Source organism: Dipodomys ordii, unplaced genomic scaffold, assembly GCF_000151885.1.
Source record: "Dipodomys ordii isolate 6190 unplaced genomic scaffold, Dord_2.0 Scaffold7, whole genome shotgun sequence".
Lineage (NCBI taxonomy): Eukaryota > Metazoa > Chordata > Mammalia > Rodentia > Heteromyidae > Dipodomys > Dipodomys ordii.
The window spans coordinates 21,582,129-21,599,028 of NW_012267223.1; the positions used below are offsets into that span (position 1 = coordinate 21,582,129).

The following is a 16,900-nucleotide window of genomic DNA, read 5'->3' on the forward strand; positions in this document are numbered from 1 at the left end:
AAAAAAGCCGGAAGTGGTGCTGTGGCTCAAGTGGTAGGGCACTAGCCTTGAGCTGAAGAGCTGAGGGACAGTGCTCAGGCCCAGAGTTCAGGCCCCACAACCGGACCAAAAAAAAAAAAAAAGAGTCTCATGGACTTTCCTGCCTGGGCTACCTTTGCACTGTGATCCTTAGATCTCAGCCTCCTGAGTAGCTAGGATTCAGGGCTTGGTTCTAATGTCCTTTTTAGCTGATGGTTCTGATGGATTTGTGCCTTGGCCTTATGTGTTAATTTGGTCCATCCTTCCTAGTTAGAAATTCCCTGCCTCTTTCCTGGGCACTGATTGTCCCTGAGCTTTTTGTTCAAGGTTAGTGCTTTACCACTTGAGCTTTTTGTTGGTTAATTGGGAATAAGAGTCTCACAGACTTTAATGCTCAGGCTGTTTTCAAACTGTTCTCCTCAGATCTCAGCCCCCTGAGTAGCTAGGATTGCAGGTGTGGAGCCACTGGGTTCCAACTTGGTGAACAGTTTCATTCTTTCCTCAGCCCCAGGGCTCCTGCCAGAGTGAGCTGCACCGGGCCCTGGAGCGGCTGGCCGCCTCCCAGGGCCGTACCCACGAGGACCTCTTCATCATCCCCATCCCTAACTGTGATCGCAATGGCAACTTCCACCCCAAACAGGTGCGTCTCTCCATCTGCTTCTCAGTCCTGGCCTTGGTTCCTTCTCTACAAGAGAGTCTCAGAAGGAGATTGTAGGAAGAGGAAACTCCCATCCACACCCCACCCCGGGCTTCCCTTTGTCCGACCCTAGCTGCAGAACCTCTCCTCATTCTGCCTACCTCACTCATTTTGGAGATGAACAGACTGAGGCTCAGAAAAGAGTTCCTGGTGGCCCCAGTCACAGTGAGTTCAGGGAAAACTCTGCTCCCCCCCACCAGGGATGTTCTGTTGGGTTCCCCACCTGTGTTATGGTCATTTCTGCCAACCCCTTCTCCCAAAGCTTCCCCCCCTCCTCATTTCCAGGTAGTGGTCTCTTATTGCTGATGTCTCGGGCTTCATCTGGGCTTGGAAGATCCAAGTTATGAGAAGTTGGGAACTGCTCATCCTTCCCAAGTTGGGCAACAGAATCCCCTGGGGTGCAGAGAGAGTGGCAATGGAGCTGCATCAGATAGCCTGAGACAGGGCCTTTGGTTGGAAGTAGAGGAAGAGGGGCAGGAGAGACGATATGAAGGCAGCAGCCTCCTATTCATTTATGAATATGGAACATGTGGGGAACTCCCAGAAGCCTTGGATCTTCAGGAGGGTTGGCCTGCTCCAGCCCTTCCCAGGCCCATTAGAAGGGAAGCATATCTAGGCAGAGTGCTGGGGTAGCCTGGGGAGCACTGGGTCTGGGTGTCCTACAGCTTTTCTGGGCATTGACCCATATATCCCCTCATTTCATGCATCCACTTGGCCAGCAGAAGTTGTGCTAGGAGGGCAAAGCTGCCACTTGGAAAGTGCCTGTTCATCCCAGCTTGGCACAAAAAGAGCATAAGGTCATGTACAATGGATGGAGGTCCAGAGAGGGCTCCCCAGAGTCAATGCCCGGCCTGTCTTCAGCCATTATCCTAACATAAATTCTTTCATTTTGTTTAATGCTCCCCAGTTAAAAAAAATAATAGAGGGGCTGGGTAGGTGGCTCAGTGGTAGAGTGTCTGCCTTGCATGCATGAGGCCCTGGTTCGATTCCTCAGTACCACATAAGCAAAAAGAATAAAAGCCGGAAGTGGCACTGTGGCTCAAGTGGTAGAGCGCTAGCCTTGAGCTGAAGAGCTGACCCAGAGTTAAAGCCCTACTGCTGACCAAAAAAAAAGAATAGACAGTATTTTTTTGGCAGGACTGTGGTTTGAATCCCAGACCTATTCTTGCTGGGTAGACATTACTGCACTGCTGAGCCATGCCTCTATCCCCACTTCCTTCCTTCCTTCCTTCCTTCCTTCCTTCCTTCCTTCCTTCCTTCCTTCCTTTCTTCCTTCCTTCCTTCTTTTCTTCCTTCTTGCCTGCCTGCCTTCCTGTCTTCCTGCCTTCTTTTCTTTCTCTTTATTTTTTCCTCTTATTCTCCCTCCCTCCCTTCCTTTTTAAAATTTTTATTTATTTGTTTGTTTGTTTATTTATTTATTTCCTTGACGGTTGTGGGGCTTGAACTCTGGGCCTGGGCTCTGTCCCAGGGCCTGGGCAGTGTGCCTGAGCTTCATTTGCTCAAGGCTAGCACTCTACTACTTGAACCACAGTGCCTCTTCTGGCTTTTTCTGTTTATGTGGTACTGAGGAATCAAACCCAGGGCTTTATGCATATTAGGCAAGCATTCTACCACTAGGCCACATTCCCAGCCCCTCCTCCAGATTTTTATTACAGGGAGAATTGTGACACTTGACCCTTTATCCCTAGATCAGTTTTCTGACCTATGAGCCAAACTTACTTCCAGTTCTGGTTATGATGCTGAATTGCTGAATATTTGCCCCATCCCCACTGTCTAACTCTGACCTGAACTTTAGTCCAATTTCATTTGTCCTGAACATCTTATTTATTTATTTATTTATTTTTGTGTCAGTCCTGGTGCTTGAACTCAGGGGTACTATGCTCAAGACTACTGCTCTACCACTTGAGCCACAGCTCTACTTCTGGCTATTTGGAGATAAGAGTCTTTCCTACCTGTCTGGCTTTGAACCTCGAACCTCAAATCTCATCTTCCTAAGTAGCTAGGATTATAGGCACAAGCCACTGGTACCTGCCTTCTATCTTTACTTTTATTTTTTTGGGGGGGTCTATCTGCTGGGGATTAATCCTAGGCCCTCACTCATGCTAGAAAAGCCTTCTACCCCAGCCCTTGGCCTCTATCTATCTTTATCTTGTCTGTCTCCGACCCGGATTCTAAGTCTTACCTGAGTCAAATTTTAGCTGCAATTCTAATCCTGATCCTGCCTTTAACCTTAACTTGGATGCTGTTCTAATTTATAATCCTATTCTTCAAGACCCAGTCTACTCAGAGCATATCCCCCAAAACATCTCCAGCACAAACCCAGGTATGTCTTTCAGCCCTAGAGGCTAGGGAAGCTCTCTGAATGTTTCCCTCTTGCCAAATTCTCTCTACTTTCAGAGGCTTAGAGGATCAGTGCTCAAAAAGAGCCTCCGCCCTCACATGCTATTTTGGAGCACTGTCTGACCTTGAGGGCACTCCGTTCTTACCTGGGAGCTGAGTAACCTCTCCCCCCTCATGTCCTTGTCTTGGCAGTGTCACCCAGCTCTGGATGGGCAGCGCGGCAAATGCTGGTGTGTGGACCGGAAGACAGGAGTGAAGCTTCCAGGGGGGTTGGAGCCCAAGGGGGAGCTGGACTGCCACCAGCTGGCTGACAGCTTCCGAGAGTGAGGCCTGCCCACAGGCAGGGGGCACCCCCCATTCTCTGGGGGCTGCAGAGTTGACCTGGAATGGAGTCTGGGTCTGAGTCCTGGCTTTGTCTCTGGTCCCAAAGTTCCTTGAAGGTCTGTGTGTTTGTGTGTGTGTGTTTAGGGCATGAGTATGCCCTTGGGGTAAGCCGGAGCCTACAATATCCTCTTTGGGGATAGATAACCCAAGAGGTCTGAGAGTGGCAATGGAAAACCCCAGTGTGTTTCCAAATCGATCCTGGACTCATTCATTCATTCATTCATTCACTCATTCATTCAGCATCTACAGACATTTATTGACCACATACTGTGTGCCAGCTCTAGTTTTCAGCCCTGGCAACCCTCATCCTACCTTCCTCTGATGTGGCATAAATTCCTATGAAGTGAGTGCAAGCCTGTGGAAGAGGAGGGAACCTCACCTCCAGAGTCAGAGAGGAAGAGAGTGGCATACTTTGACAGTTGTCCCTCCCCTCAGTCTAGCCAGAGGGTGGGAGCCATCAGGAAGTGAAGGATGCTGATGGCTCAGGGCTCTTGAGGCCCAGCCCTAGCTTTAGTCCCTGCAGCTAAGGTTGACTGGGCTCCCTGCCCTTCTTCCCCAGGTCTTACCAGGGAAAGACCTGGTGAATGAGCGGCAGGCCCACCTTTGGGTTCTGGGTATTATGTCGTGCACTTGGTTGCCTCAGAGCTGAGACTCTGCCATTAGGAGATAGGGTCAGAGGAAGACCTGCCGGACAGAGGGCTTACACAGTCAGTGGGAAGAAAGAATACAGGATTGGATTGAGTGTGCCTGATGGACAAGAGGACCCCATGCTGGGGGATGAGGGCCTTGCCTACCCTATTTGTAGTCACCAGGATGACCCTATCTGTCCAATGCTTACTGCCTGTGGCTCTGTCTCTCTTCTCATATCTCATTCCCTTATACCTTCCTCTCCATATCCCATTTCCCCTGGTTATTTTCTGGCTTGGCTGTATGGAAGGAGACATAGGGACCTGTGGGTTGGCCATGATGTCTTTTCTTCCTTACTTTCCTTTTCTTCCCATCTTTCTTTGTTGGTGTTTTTTTTTTAAACAAAACAAAACAAAATCCAGATAATTGTGTTTGCTTGGTTTATTTCTGGTTAGAGACAGGGACATATTAAAGATGGAGAAAGATGGACACTGAATGGTCCCTAGACCTGCTTGGCTGGTAAAAGACCACAGAGAACAACTGGTCCACTCATACCCTCTCTAAGACCTCTGATGAGGGCTTCCTTCCTCTGTAGTCCAGGCTCTTAGACTTCTGGTAGGCAGACTGCGGCTTCTGAATGCAGGGCATGGCAAAGAGCAGCCCTGCTGGATCAGAATGGTTTCTAGATCAGCTGCTTCATCAAGTTTTGGGGCTATTCCTAAGGCACTAAGCAGATTGGATTCACAACTCCATTCAGTTTACTGGTATAGTTGGAGGCAGGGGAAGGAGGTATGCCTTACAGTTGGGGAAGGGGCCTATACTCTGCAGCAGGTTCCACTGCTCTCATGTCCAGGTTTGATTCTGAGGAGTGTGTTTGGGGGTGGGAGTGTTCTTGACTTTGCTATAGCAAAGCCAGTGCCAGCACCTACTTGAGAATTTGGGCCCACGTGGATTCTTGACCATGCCTCTGTGTGTGTGTGTGTGTGTGTGTGTGTGTGTGTGTGTGTGTATGTGTTGGGATGGGCCAGTCTTTTAGAAGAAGATTCCTTCCCTGAAGGTCCCAGGCTACCTGGGGACCCCAAGCAGGTAGTCTGCTGCCTGATGGGGGGGACTCTCCTTCTGTGTCCTGGGTTCCCTGAGCCTTGACTTCACTGCTTTCCCTGCTTCCTTCCCTCTCCCTCCCCCAGGTTTCTGCAGCATTGGGACTGCCTGCATCTCTAGCCCAGGCAGCTCTCTGGCTGGTCTTTATCTTGGCCCCAGTGGGGGTGGCCTGGTAAGGCCACTGCCAGTAGCAAAAGATAAAGAACAAAGTGGCCTTGAGGTTACTCCCCCAACCCTTGGCCTTTCTTCATAGAACTGCCCCCTCTGGGACTCAGGCCAAGTGATGTTGGTGTAGGGGGTGGTGCAGCCTGAAGGTAGGGAAGATATCCTTACTTTATCTTAGCCAAGGTAGGGAAGGTATCCTTACCCAAAGACCTATATTCCCACCCCTGCTGCTCTCCAGCCCTTTCCAGTGCTCTTACCTTGTGATAAGAAGGTCTTAAGAAGTCTTTTTTTTTTTCTTTCTCCCTTTCACTGGTCTCAAAAAAACCCAAAACCAATATAAACAAACACAAGGTTGGTTTAGCAGGTTCCAGGACCTGGGTTCTATCTCCAGCCAAACACACACAATATGTGCACACACACAAAGCTGTGTGTATGTGCATGCACACATGTAGATATGCACAGTATTGCCTGAAATGCAAGTGAGAATTTGGGCTTTCACACATGTACCTGTGTGATGGGGACAGATAAGGTACAAGATATGCTATTGTGTAGTGTGTACGTGTGGTCTGAATGAATCTTGAGTGTAGGCTTCTAGATGTGGACATGGGTGTGTCATGTCACAAGGAGAAAGCAAGACAACCTCAGAGTATGCCCATCCCTCATGGAGGAAAGATCCTCACTCATTAGGTGTCCCTAGGGATCTGCCTAGCAGGAGAAAATAGAGGATGTATGCATGTGCTGGGGGAGGGGATGGGAGGGGTTCCACATTCTACAGAAACATTCCTTCCCTCCTGGACTGCTTGGCCAGACTCAACATCAAAAACGGAAGAAGAAGAAGACGAAGATGAAGACGAAGAAGAAGAAGAAGAGAAGAAGAAGAAGAAGAAAGAAAGAAGAAGAAGAAACAGCTCTCCAGCTGGGCATCAGTGGCTCACACCTGTAATCTTAGCTATTCAGGAGGCTGAGCTCTAAGGATCAAGGTTTAAAGCCAGCCCAGGCAGGAAAATCCATGAGACTCTGATCTCCAATTAACTACCAGTAAACCAGAAGTGGCGCTGTGGCTTAAGTGGTAGAGCACTTTCCTTGAGCTGAAGAGCTCAGGGACAGCGCCCACCCCTAGAGTTCAAACCCCACAACCACCACCATCACAAACAAAAAAGCTCTCCATTTGTACATAGGCCCTCCCAATATGGCTTCCACATATTCTTCCTTATGTGGTCCCTCTATAGTTGTCAGAGGAGAGTGAATACCCTCCACAGTATGTGAGGGAAGTGGACCATAGTCTTTATGTCCTGGTGGGGCCACCATACCTGAATGAACTAGAGAACTGAAATCCAGTTCTGCTCTACCTTCCCAAGTAATGACATTCTCTCCCACTAGCTTGGAGCGGGAAGATAAGTGGGTGTTCTGTCTTCTAGATCCTGTAGCTCATGGGGTGCTAATCCATGAGAACAAACTTTTGTTTTATGCTTCTCAGTTTATTAGGAAACATTAGTAAAGATCAAGCCCTGATATCACAATGAATTAGGGTAATTTACACTGATAAGAAGGCAAGATGAGCAGGGCACTGGTGGCTTACACCTCTAATCCTAGCTACTCAGGAGGCTGAGATCTGAAGATCACCATTCAAAGCCAGCCGGGGCCGGCAACAATTTGGACCACTTATCTCCAATTAACCACCAGAAAACCAGAAGTGGCAATGGGAATCAAAGTGGTAGAGTGCTAACCTTCAGCAAAAAGAGCTCATATATGGCGCCCAGGTCCTGAGTTCAGGCCCCACGACTAACAACAACAAAGAAGACAGGATGGGGTTGGGGAGGAAAAAATAAGAGACTTGGAGTGATTCACACTGCGGGGTAGGACAATCTCTGAAAGCTGGCCATGCCCCCCTCCCCCCATCAAGTTTTGAGATTCAGTAACTGCGACCCTTATTCAGCCAGATCTTGTTGCTCAAATGGTCCAGAATTGTCTCGAGGCACTGAGGCTGTGGCACCTGCTCAGTCCCCCTTTCCTGAGAGGGTTATGTAGCTGTGTGGTAAATGACCCCAAAACATTCCTAGCTAGGGAAGCTCCCCTTCATTCCAGGCCCCTGTGATATAGTGTCACCTCTGACCCAGAAGTAGTCTAGATAAAATGGTAGTATGGTGCTGGAAGTCTGGGGTACCCAAGCTTGCAGGGAGGAGGGGACTGTGTTGTAGGAGGGGGATGTTGAGCAAAAATATATTCAGGGGGAGAGGAGAGCTAATGAGGACAATGAGTGGGAGACAATGGAGCCAGCCTGTGGACATACCCACTGTGGGGAACAGACAGCACCCCAGCCAGTCAAGGGTCTAATGAGATCCTTATTGTGGAGTGACCTGTCCCTCTCTGAGGCCCCAGGGGTTGGGGAAGATTGAAGTCAAAGAATAGAAGTATAGCGGGGGAGGGAGGGTAGATAATTAAAAACATGCTCTTCTGAATGGTCAGGCGCCACCAAGACCACCTCTCTCCTTTCTTCTCCCCAATCTCCTTCTCTAGTTCCCAACCCCCTTACCCTGACCTGGACAATTCCAGCCAAGCTTGGGGGGGTGGGGAGGCTGGTGGAGTCAAGAGTAGAAACTGTGGGATTGGCTTCCCAGACCCTTACAAAGTCTCTAAAGTGCAAACAACATATTTTCACCATGCAATGGTATTTAATTACATATAAAAACAGAGCCATTAAACTGAAATTAAACCCTTGTTGGAATCACTTAATTCAGGGCATGACAAATTGCTTTCAGTGCAGGAGGCAGCAGCAGTCCCTGGGGGGCGGTGCGGGGTGGGGGGGGGAGGGAGATCCACAGCCTCCGTGGCTGGCTGGGTTGCCTCATTCTCTTGGTCCCCTTGCCAACATTCAGTTCTGAAATGGAGCCCAGAGCCCTTTTCCTAAAGACCACCCAGGCCAAAGGAAAGTGTCTAGGTTTGTTCAGGGTGATAGGAACAGAGGGTTAAGGAATCACTGGCCGATTCAGTGTTCACAGCCCAGACCCATTTTATAGATGGGGAAATTAAAGACCAGGTACCAAGGTCACCTACAGCCAGAATTAGAGCCCTAACCCCAAATGATGAACCCAGAGGCTGAATGACTTCAATTCTTAGATCCTGAGCCTGGAGCAGGAAAGGTTGGGAACTAGAGCAGACCAAAAGACTCTGAAGTCAGCCAGACCAGTTACTCACCACCTAGGAGAGGTTGGGCAGGTGAGAACTGCCCATTTGTAAATGGAGATGGTGACTTCTACCTGTAGAGCTGTCCTGAAGGCGGGCAGACCCCACGCATGAGCAGTAAATCCCATAAGCCTTGCTTCTCTGGCTTCACTTTCCCTGGCTGGACTTGGTGGTCTTTAGGTCCCTGTGGCCTCCAGGACCTCCACTTGTTCTCTGTGTTTCTGGTACTTCCTTTTCCCTCCAGCCCCCTCCCTTCTTTTGCTCAGATATCCCCTCCTCTACCCTTTTGTTTTTTCTTTCCTCTGTGGTTTGAAAGTCTAACTATAGACAGAGGTGTGTGTGGTCTGTGGCCAGGACACTGGGTAGGAAAAGGGAGGTGCTTTCCCACCCCTACCCCAAGACTTCTCTGCTCCGGGCTGCTTGTCATCCAGGCCTTCCTCTTTTCCCATGGGTCCTCAGTGACAAGATGTGTCACCATGGCTCCAGGCCCTGTTTGAACTGTCTGTACACTCAGTGCCCACCACAGCCTGCTCCCAGGATGGGCAAGGGGATAAACCCAAGAGAAGCAGAGGTATAACCATGGGGGTGGGGGGAGGAAGGAGGGAGTGTCCCTTCTGCCTTCTCCCTGCTTTCCAGACCTGGAAACATTTGTTAGCTCACAGAAGCTGCTAAGGGAGAAGTGTGGCTGATAAGGAAAAGTCTCCCCCCCAAAGCCTGAGTGGACAGCCCTCTATCTTCGGATGACTTCCTCTGAGGCCAGCACGCCTACCTCCCTGCCTCATTCCTGAAGTTCAGCTCAGCTCAGCTGCAAGTTACTACGTGGCAGGGGGCTGACCATGTCTTGTCCCCCTGGCCTCCTGGAGTGGTCTCAAGTTCATCCTTCTTACCCTGGCCTCCTTTCATCTTGGCAGACCTAGAGGTTACTTCACTGGGGGTGCTGGGACACAGAGTTGCTGTCATTCCAGGCCTGGCAGCTCCCCATCCGCAGAAGGCTTTCTTACCAGCATGGCGGACACAGGAACATTTCCAGCTGCTCCTTCTCTGCTAACCCTAGGGCCTCCAGGCAAAGGGGCACAACACAGAGAGCTGGGCTGGTGGGGACCGGACCAAGACAGCTGCCCAGCAAACCTAGGTTGCTGAGAGAATATGGGTGACAAGGAGAATTCCAAGCCTACAAGGATTGGAGTGGGCTGTCTGAGGCCTGGTTGGGGCCAGGAACTTCCTGGCATGGCCAAGGGGTAGGGTCTCTGCCCCTCCAACTTTCCCCCCATTTCTGTTCTTGGTGCCTGAGCAGAGCCAGAGCTTCTAAACTGGTGTAGCCTGGAGGGAAGCTCAGCCTGGTCCCCACCCAGGGGGAAATTAGACTACACTGCTCAGGAAATCAGTGCGATTTTCCAGTATCCATGGAAGGTTCCTTGGACAATAGAGGAGTTTTCTCCGCAACCTCCCCCTCCCATTTTTTTTTAAAATTGCATTTGGCTGAGTTGTTTCCAAACTTCATTTCTCAGTGTAATTCAAGGCTTCTTATTTAAACTGACATGTGACTGCTCAGTGACCCTGTCCTGAACTGTGGCTGTGGAGGGGTCAGGCCAGGCCAGCCAGCGCCTATGCTCCCAGGGCTGTGACCACCCCCATTCCCAGAAGCCCCTTGGGGGTCAGTGCTGAAGACTAAAGACCGTCTCTGGGCAGTACCAGCCAGCCAGCCTTCACCCCCAAAATAATATGGATGTGGAGGCTAGTGTCTTTTAAATCTGGGCAACATGCCCTGAAATTTTTCTATTCAACTATAAATTGGGACCTGAAGAGTATTGAAATGTTTCTTGTTTTTCTTGGTAGCGGAGAAGGGAAGCTATCTCCGGAACAAAAACTGGACTTGTCAGCTGTGCGCTGGCCTGTTCTAGGGCTGTATGTGGGGACAAGGTCCTGCAAACTGGGGAAGAGCAATATCCCGTCTGGCTCTCTGCTGGTGGTGGCCTTAGGGGGTAGGGGGTGGGGCCACATGGGTACAAACAGGCAGAAGAGAGGACCCATGGGTCATGCTGGGTGGAGGTGTAAGGGAGGGACAAGAAAAATCTGTCAGGAGGTTCTGGAGGACGAAGAACACATAAGGGGTCTTGGGGAGCACAGGGCTGTATTTCACTGGAGAGGTATAGTGGTGGTAGGGTGTATGTAAGAATGGAGGGAAGAACTCTAGCCCTATGGCTGAGTTCTGGGAGCAGCTGGCAGGGTCTTCTCCTATTACAGACTCTTTGTGAAGACAGGAAATTGAGTCTAGATGTAGTTCTTGACCCAGCATTTCTTAGGGGGGTTGGAGGGAAAATTAGAGAAGGCTTTGGGCACCCAAATAAGTAGAGAGAGTCAAGGACCAGACATGGTAATAACACACTTGTAATCTAAGCTACTGAGAGGTAAGAGGTGGAGGTAGGAAGAATGAGGTTCAAGGCTAGCCCAACCAACGTACAAAACCCTATCTGAAAAATAACCTTCATGCAAAAAGGACTGGAGGTGTGGCTCACGTGGTAACGCATTTGGCCCTAGTGAGCTTTGGGGCCCTGAGTTCAAATGCAGGTACCACAAACAAAGAAAAAATAAAAGAGGGAGAATGAGAGGGCTGGGAATGCGGCTTAGTGGTAGAGTGCTTGTCTAGCATGCATGAAGCCCTGGTTTTGATTCTTCAGTACCACATAAACAGAAAAAGCTGGCAGTGGTACTATGGCTCAAATGGTAGAATGCTAGCCTTGAGCAAAAGAAGCTCAGGGACGATACCCAGGCCCTGAATTCAAGCCCTAGGACTGGCAAAAAGAAAAGAAATAAAGAAGGAAGGAAGGTAGGAAGGAAGGAAGGAAGGAAGGAAGGAAGGAAGGAAAAAGGAAGGAAGGAAGGAAGGAAAGAAGGAAGGAAGGAAGGAAGGAAGGAAGGAAGGAAGGTGGGCATGCAGTTTCTATACAGAACCATAATCTATGTGAGGGGCATGGATGTGCGTGAACAGCACACAGGTGCCAGACCCCCACAAAGGTAGGCATTGAGGAAGGGTGGCTGTTACACTGGGTATAGGAGCGGGGGAATCAGGGGAGGCAGTGGAGGTAGATCTCCCCATGACCTTACATAAAATTCGAAGGCCTTCCATCCAATGTCCTGCATTTGCCTATAAGGTTCTCCCAGCCAAAGGCTGTTCTCCAGCCCCTTTATTATGGCTTGTACCAGCTCCAGGGCCTTTGTACAGGTCTTTGCATTATGTTTTCACCATTGCTATTTGGGCCTGGGAGCTGTCCCTGAGCTCCTTTTGCTCAAGGCTAGCAAGCACTCTACCATTTGAGCCACAGCTCTACTTTATTGCTTTTCCTGTGATTAATTGGGCTTTTCCTGCCTGGGCTGGCTCTGAACCTCGATACTTGGATCTCAGCCTCCTGAGTGGGTAGGATTATAGGTGTGAGCCACCAGCACCTGGCTTTCCCCTTCTGCTTTTAGAAAACACATTCCTGCCTTATTTCTGCTTGAATGTCTAGAGCTGGCACACAGTGGATGCTTAGTGAATGTTTGTTGAGTGAATAAGTAAGCTAAAAAGTAAACAGCTGTAGAGAAGCAGTACTGGGTGGTGGCAGGGCTGCAGGCTCCTCTCAGCAGGACTATTACTCTCAGGTCCCCAGCTTTTCTGCTTGCTCTTCCTGTCCTGGCCCTACTGGGGTCCTATGGTCAGCTCTGGTCACTAAAGAAGCTCCATCATTGTCCCTCCCATCAGGAAAGCCAGTACCTTGGACATCCTCTGGATAGGGGATTGCAGAGATGTTCCAGCTTCCAGGCACAAAGAGAGAGGTGTGGCTTTCCCCATAGGCTGGGCATCCTGGATAAGGGGATAGGGGAGGGGGAGGAAGGACTCTAATGGGAACAGAGACCTCCCCCCGCCCTGTTCTGGTGTGTCTGGAGGCCAAGGGTTGGATGGGATGACCTCTGATTCAGTGAGCTGCTCCTACTTTGCTTCCATCACCATCCTCACTGGTGCAGGTCTAGATGGTCTGGGTTCTAATCCTACTTGGCCACATAGGATGATTACAATTGACCTTGGGAAATTCCCCCACAGTTCTCTGTCCATTTAGGAAGGGGAAGTATTTGTAGTTTACCCAGTGTTGTTCAGATTCAATGAGATGATTATGTGGCAATTGCCTCATGTGTAGCAGGTGCAGTGCTGGGTGCTGAGGATTCAATTGTGAGCCTCCATTCCGGGGACAGCGCCTGGAGATACTGAGTACACAGTGACAGGAGAGCAGTTCTCTCCTTCCCACAAGGAGCATGTTATGCAGCGCTCCATAGGCTACAGACATTCATATTTTTTTGTGCTGGTTCTGGGGCTTGAACTTCAGGGCTTGGGCGCTGCCCCTGAACTCTTTCTTTCTTTCTTTCTCTCTCTCTCTCTCCCTCTCTCTTTCTCTTCATTGTGGGGCTTGAGCTTGGGGCATAGGCATTGTCCTTGAGCTTTTTCTATTTTTTTTTTTTTAAATGATAGTCATGGGGCTTGAACTCTGGGCCTGGGTGCTGTCCCTGAGCTCTTCAGCTCAAGGCAAGCACTCCACCACTTGAGCCACAATGCCACTTCCGGTTTTCTGGTGATTTATTGAAGATTAGAATCTCATGGACTTTCCTTGCCCAGGGTGGCTTTGAACGGCGATCTTCAGATCTCAACCTCTAGAATAGTTAGGATTACAGGCCTGAGTCACCAGTGCCTGCTCCTGAGCTTTTATTTGCTCAAGGCTAGCACTCTACCACTTAAGCCAAGCTCCATTTCCAGTAGTTGGTTGCAGATAAGAGTGCTGTGGAATTTCCTGCCCAGGCTGGCTTTGAACTGTGATTCTCAGATCTCAGCTTCTTGAGTAGCTAGAATTACAGACATGAGGCACTGGCAGAGGCTCAGAGAAGTAACTTGTCCCAAACCATGCAGCTCATGGATAACAGAGGGAACCTGCTATTCCAATGGGCCTGACTCCCCGATGTGTGACTCTTTTTTTTTTTTTTTGTGGTACTTGGATGGAACTCTGGGTCTCTAATCTCAAGTAAGTGCTCTACCACTTGAGCCACGCTTCTGGTCATTAATTTTTCTGCTTGTACTAGGGCTTGAACTCAGGGCCTTGCACTCTTGCTTAGCTTTTTCACTCAAGGAATTTGTTCTACCACTTGAGCCACTCTTCCACTTCTGGATTTTTGCTAGCTAATTGGAGATAAAAGTTTCTTAGATTTGTCTTCTCCGGCTGGCTTCAAACCAGGATCCTCAGATCTCAGTCTTAGCTCAGGCTCCTGATAGGATTACAGGCATGAGTCACCCTTGCCTGGCTGTATTTTGTTTTGAGATAGGGTCTTAAATTTTGCCAACCTGTTCTTTTTTTTTTATTATTTTTTTTTTTGGGTCCGGTCGTGGGGCCTGAACTCTGGGCCTGGGCGCTGTCCCTCAGCTCTTCAGCTCAAGGCTAGCGCTCTACCACTTGAGCCACAGCGCCACTTCTGGCTTTTTTCTGTTTGCTTATGTGGTGCTGAGGAATCGAACCCAGGGTCTTGAGCATGCAAGGCAATGCTCTACCACTGAGCCACCTTCCCAGCCCCCAACCTGTTCTTAAATTTGAGATCCTCCTGCCTCTGTCTGCCCCATAGCTGGGATTATGGGTTATTTGCCACCATGACTGTCTCTGACTTTTTTTTTCTCTTGGTATTGGGGTTTGAACTTAGGACTTTGTGCTTCTTAGGCAGATGTTCTATCACTTGAGCCAGTCTTTTTTATTTTTCTGGTTATTTTTCAGGTATGATCTTGTTTTATTCTCAGGTTAGTATGGAGCAAAGTCTTCTTATCTCTGCTTCCCATAATAGCTGGGATGACAGACATCTACTACCAGGTCCGGCTCTGGCTCTAACTTCTGCTTCTTGATGTTGAAGAGAGAGAGAGAGTGTGTGTGTGTGTGTGGGGGGGGTAGGGGTAATGTATGGGAACAGGGTGAACTAAGAGGATATATCTGCTTTTAGTGTTGCAGAATGTTGTATCTGAATGCCAGATCAACACAGGTCTGCCTCATTCTGCACTGTTCATTCGACAGCTCAGTATGTGTATGTTGAATGCTCCTATAAGTAAGAATGTGTATCATTCTCAGTGTTCTTCTTCCCTCCTCCTCCTCTATCTTTTCTCCATTTCCCTTTCTGTTTCTACTTCTCTCCTCCAAGCCACTCCCAGGCAAGCTCTTCTTACCACCCTCCCCCCCCCTTTACTGGATGCAGCTGGAAGAGGGGAGGGGGGCGGGGTGGGGGGTAGGCGGGAAAGTTTAGGAATTTCCAGCCCCTATCTCCAGTCCCTGGCTGGCTGTCAGAATACCCTGTTGGGATGAGGAGGGTCTGCTTTCCTGGGGCTGAGGATTCCAGCCTGGCTAGGACTTAGGGGTGGAGGGACTGGCTGGGGCAGGGCCCTTCCTGGAAGAGGCTGTGGGTGGAATTGGGTTTCTCCCAAATTCCTATGTGGAATATGTATACCATCATCTTCAGTGTGTGTGTGACGGGTCTCAGACAGGGATTTCAGAGGTGGAAAGGTTAAATGAGTTCTGAAGGGTGGAGCCCAGGTAGGATTAGTGGCTTTATAAGGCAAAGAAGAAGGGAAGGGTTTCCTCTTCTTCCAGCAGGCATAGATGGGCACACTGGCCCATGTGAGCACGCAATGAGAAGTCAGCTGCATGTGAGGCAGGAGGAAGGCCTCAGCAGAGCCTGGCCACGCTGGCAGCCTGGCCTCCGGTTTTCAGGCCCAGAACCCTGAGGAAGAAATGTCTATTGTTTAAGCTAACAGTCTGTGGAATTTGTTGTGGTAATCTGAGATGAGGAGGATGCAGTCCCTAGGCTGAGTGGTCCTAATTTTTTTCCACGTGGACTTTCCAAACTCAAAGAGAACCAAGGCCCCAGGCCCAGATTAAGTGAGGTGAGATCAAGTGAGGTGATATTCCCCCTCCTCTTCTTAGATTCTTTTCCTCCAAGTCCTGATGGCCTTCTCATCCCATTGATCTGTTCCCAGCTCAGACTCAGATCCTGGCTCTTGCCTTACCGTCATGTTTCTAAAGCACAAAACTGACCAACCATTTGCAAAAAGCCTCTGGTACCTGCCTATTAACAACAGGATAAAGTTCAAGGGAGTTTTGTGTACAGTTGTACGTAGAACCTGCACAACTGTATGCAGTACTGAGACTGTCTTCCTCCTTTAATTCATATTGATTACACACACACACACACACACACACACACACACACACACACACACACACTCTTTGGCAGTCCTGAAGTTTGGACCCAGGGTTTTACACTTGCTAGGCAGGTGCTCTGCCATCTGAGCCACACCAGCTCTTTCTGCTTTAGTTATTTTCTTCAGGGAGGGCCTTACTTTTCTTGCCTGGACTGACTTTATATTTTTGTTGTGGAAACTTTTCAGGTACCCATAGTAATAAAGGAACTCTGCCAGTCTCCTGTCTAGGACTGGGCACTGAGGGCTTGAGAACTTCTGCTAATATCCCGCAGTCTCTGGGAGTGGAGCAGTGCCTGACCACAGGCTGGGTGGGCTGATCTTAGCCCTGGGCTGCTCTAGTCTGGTTTAATTTCCTAGGCTGGAATCATCACCTATCAGGCCTGACCTTGGCCAAGATAATGATGCTCTGGCAAGGTCACACTCGAAGAAGCCAGGCACTTCCTCTGCATAGAGCCAATGTGGGCTTCTTCCCTGAGCTTTGCCTCTTACCCAGTGAGGAACTCAAACCTGCTAGACAAAAGGCTCCAGATTCTCTGGGGTGGAGGTGGGGGTGGCAGTGGGCAGGAAAGGGCCTCGCTTCTTCAAGTGGCCTGGGCAAGCTGCCTCTTTGCATTCTTGACTCTCTGCTGCCCCCTAGTGGCCATGAGGTCAATCAACACCACACAGCTGTAAGGGCTTGGGGTCCTCCCAGTTCTGAGGTTAGGAGGACTCTAGAGCTTGTTCTAGCCGGGTTCACACCTGTCATCCTACTAGCTAATCAGGAGGCTGAGATCTAAGGATTGCGGTTCAAAGCCACCCTGGGCAGGAAAGTCCGTGAGACTCACATCTCCTATTAACCACCAGAAAACTGTAAGTGGAGCTGAGGCTCAAAGTGATAGAGTATTAGCCTTGAGCAAAAGAGCTCAGGGACAGTGCCCAGGTCCCAAGTTCAAGCCCCATGACCACCACCACCACCAAACAACAAAAAAAGACTGGAGTTTAGGCAGAACTCCAGAGAGATGCCTTTGTGTATGCTCCAGAAGAAGATGAAAAAGAAGAAAAACAACAACAACAGGGCTCCTCTGTTCCCATTCACCAGATGTGTATTATATAAAACACTTGGTAGCTATGACACCTGTTATGGGACACTT

General features: G+C 49.5%; 1 protein-coding gene across 1 annotated transcript in view; it reads left to right on the top strand.

Moving 5' to 3' along the window:
- Igfbp4 (insulin-like growth factor binding protein 4) overlaps positions 1 to 4,481 on the top strand; it is a 13,369-nt gene extending 8,888 nt beyond the window's left edge. The window contains exons 3-4 of the mRNA XM_013037993.1: positions 524 to 658; positions 3,248 to 4,481. Of these exons, the coding sequence (XP_012893447.1) occupies positions 524 to 658; positions 3,248 to 3,382 (270 nt within the window). The 3' untranslated portion in view covers positions 3,383 to 4,481. The remainder of the gene's footprint in view (positions 1 to 523; positions 659 to 3,247) is intronic.
- Positions 4,482 to 16,900: the final 12,419 nt, after the last annotated feature.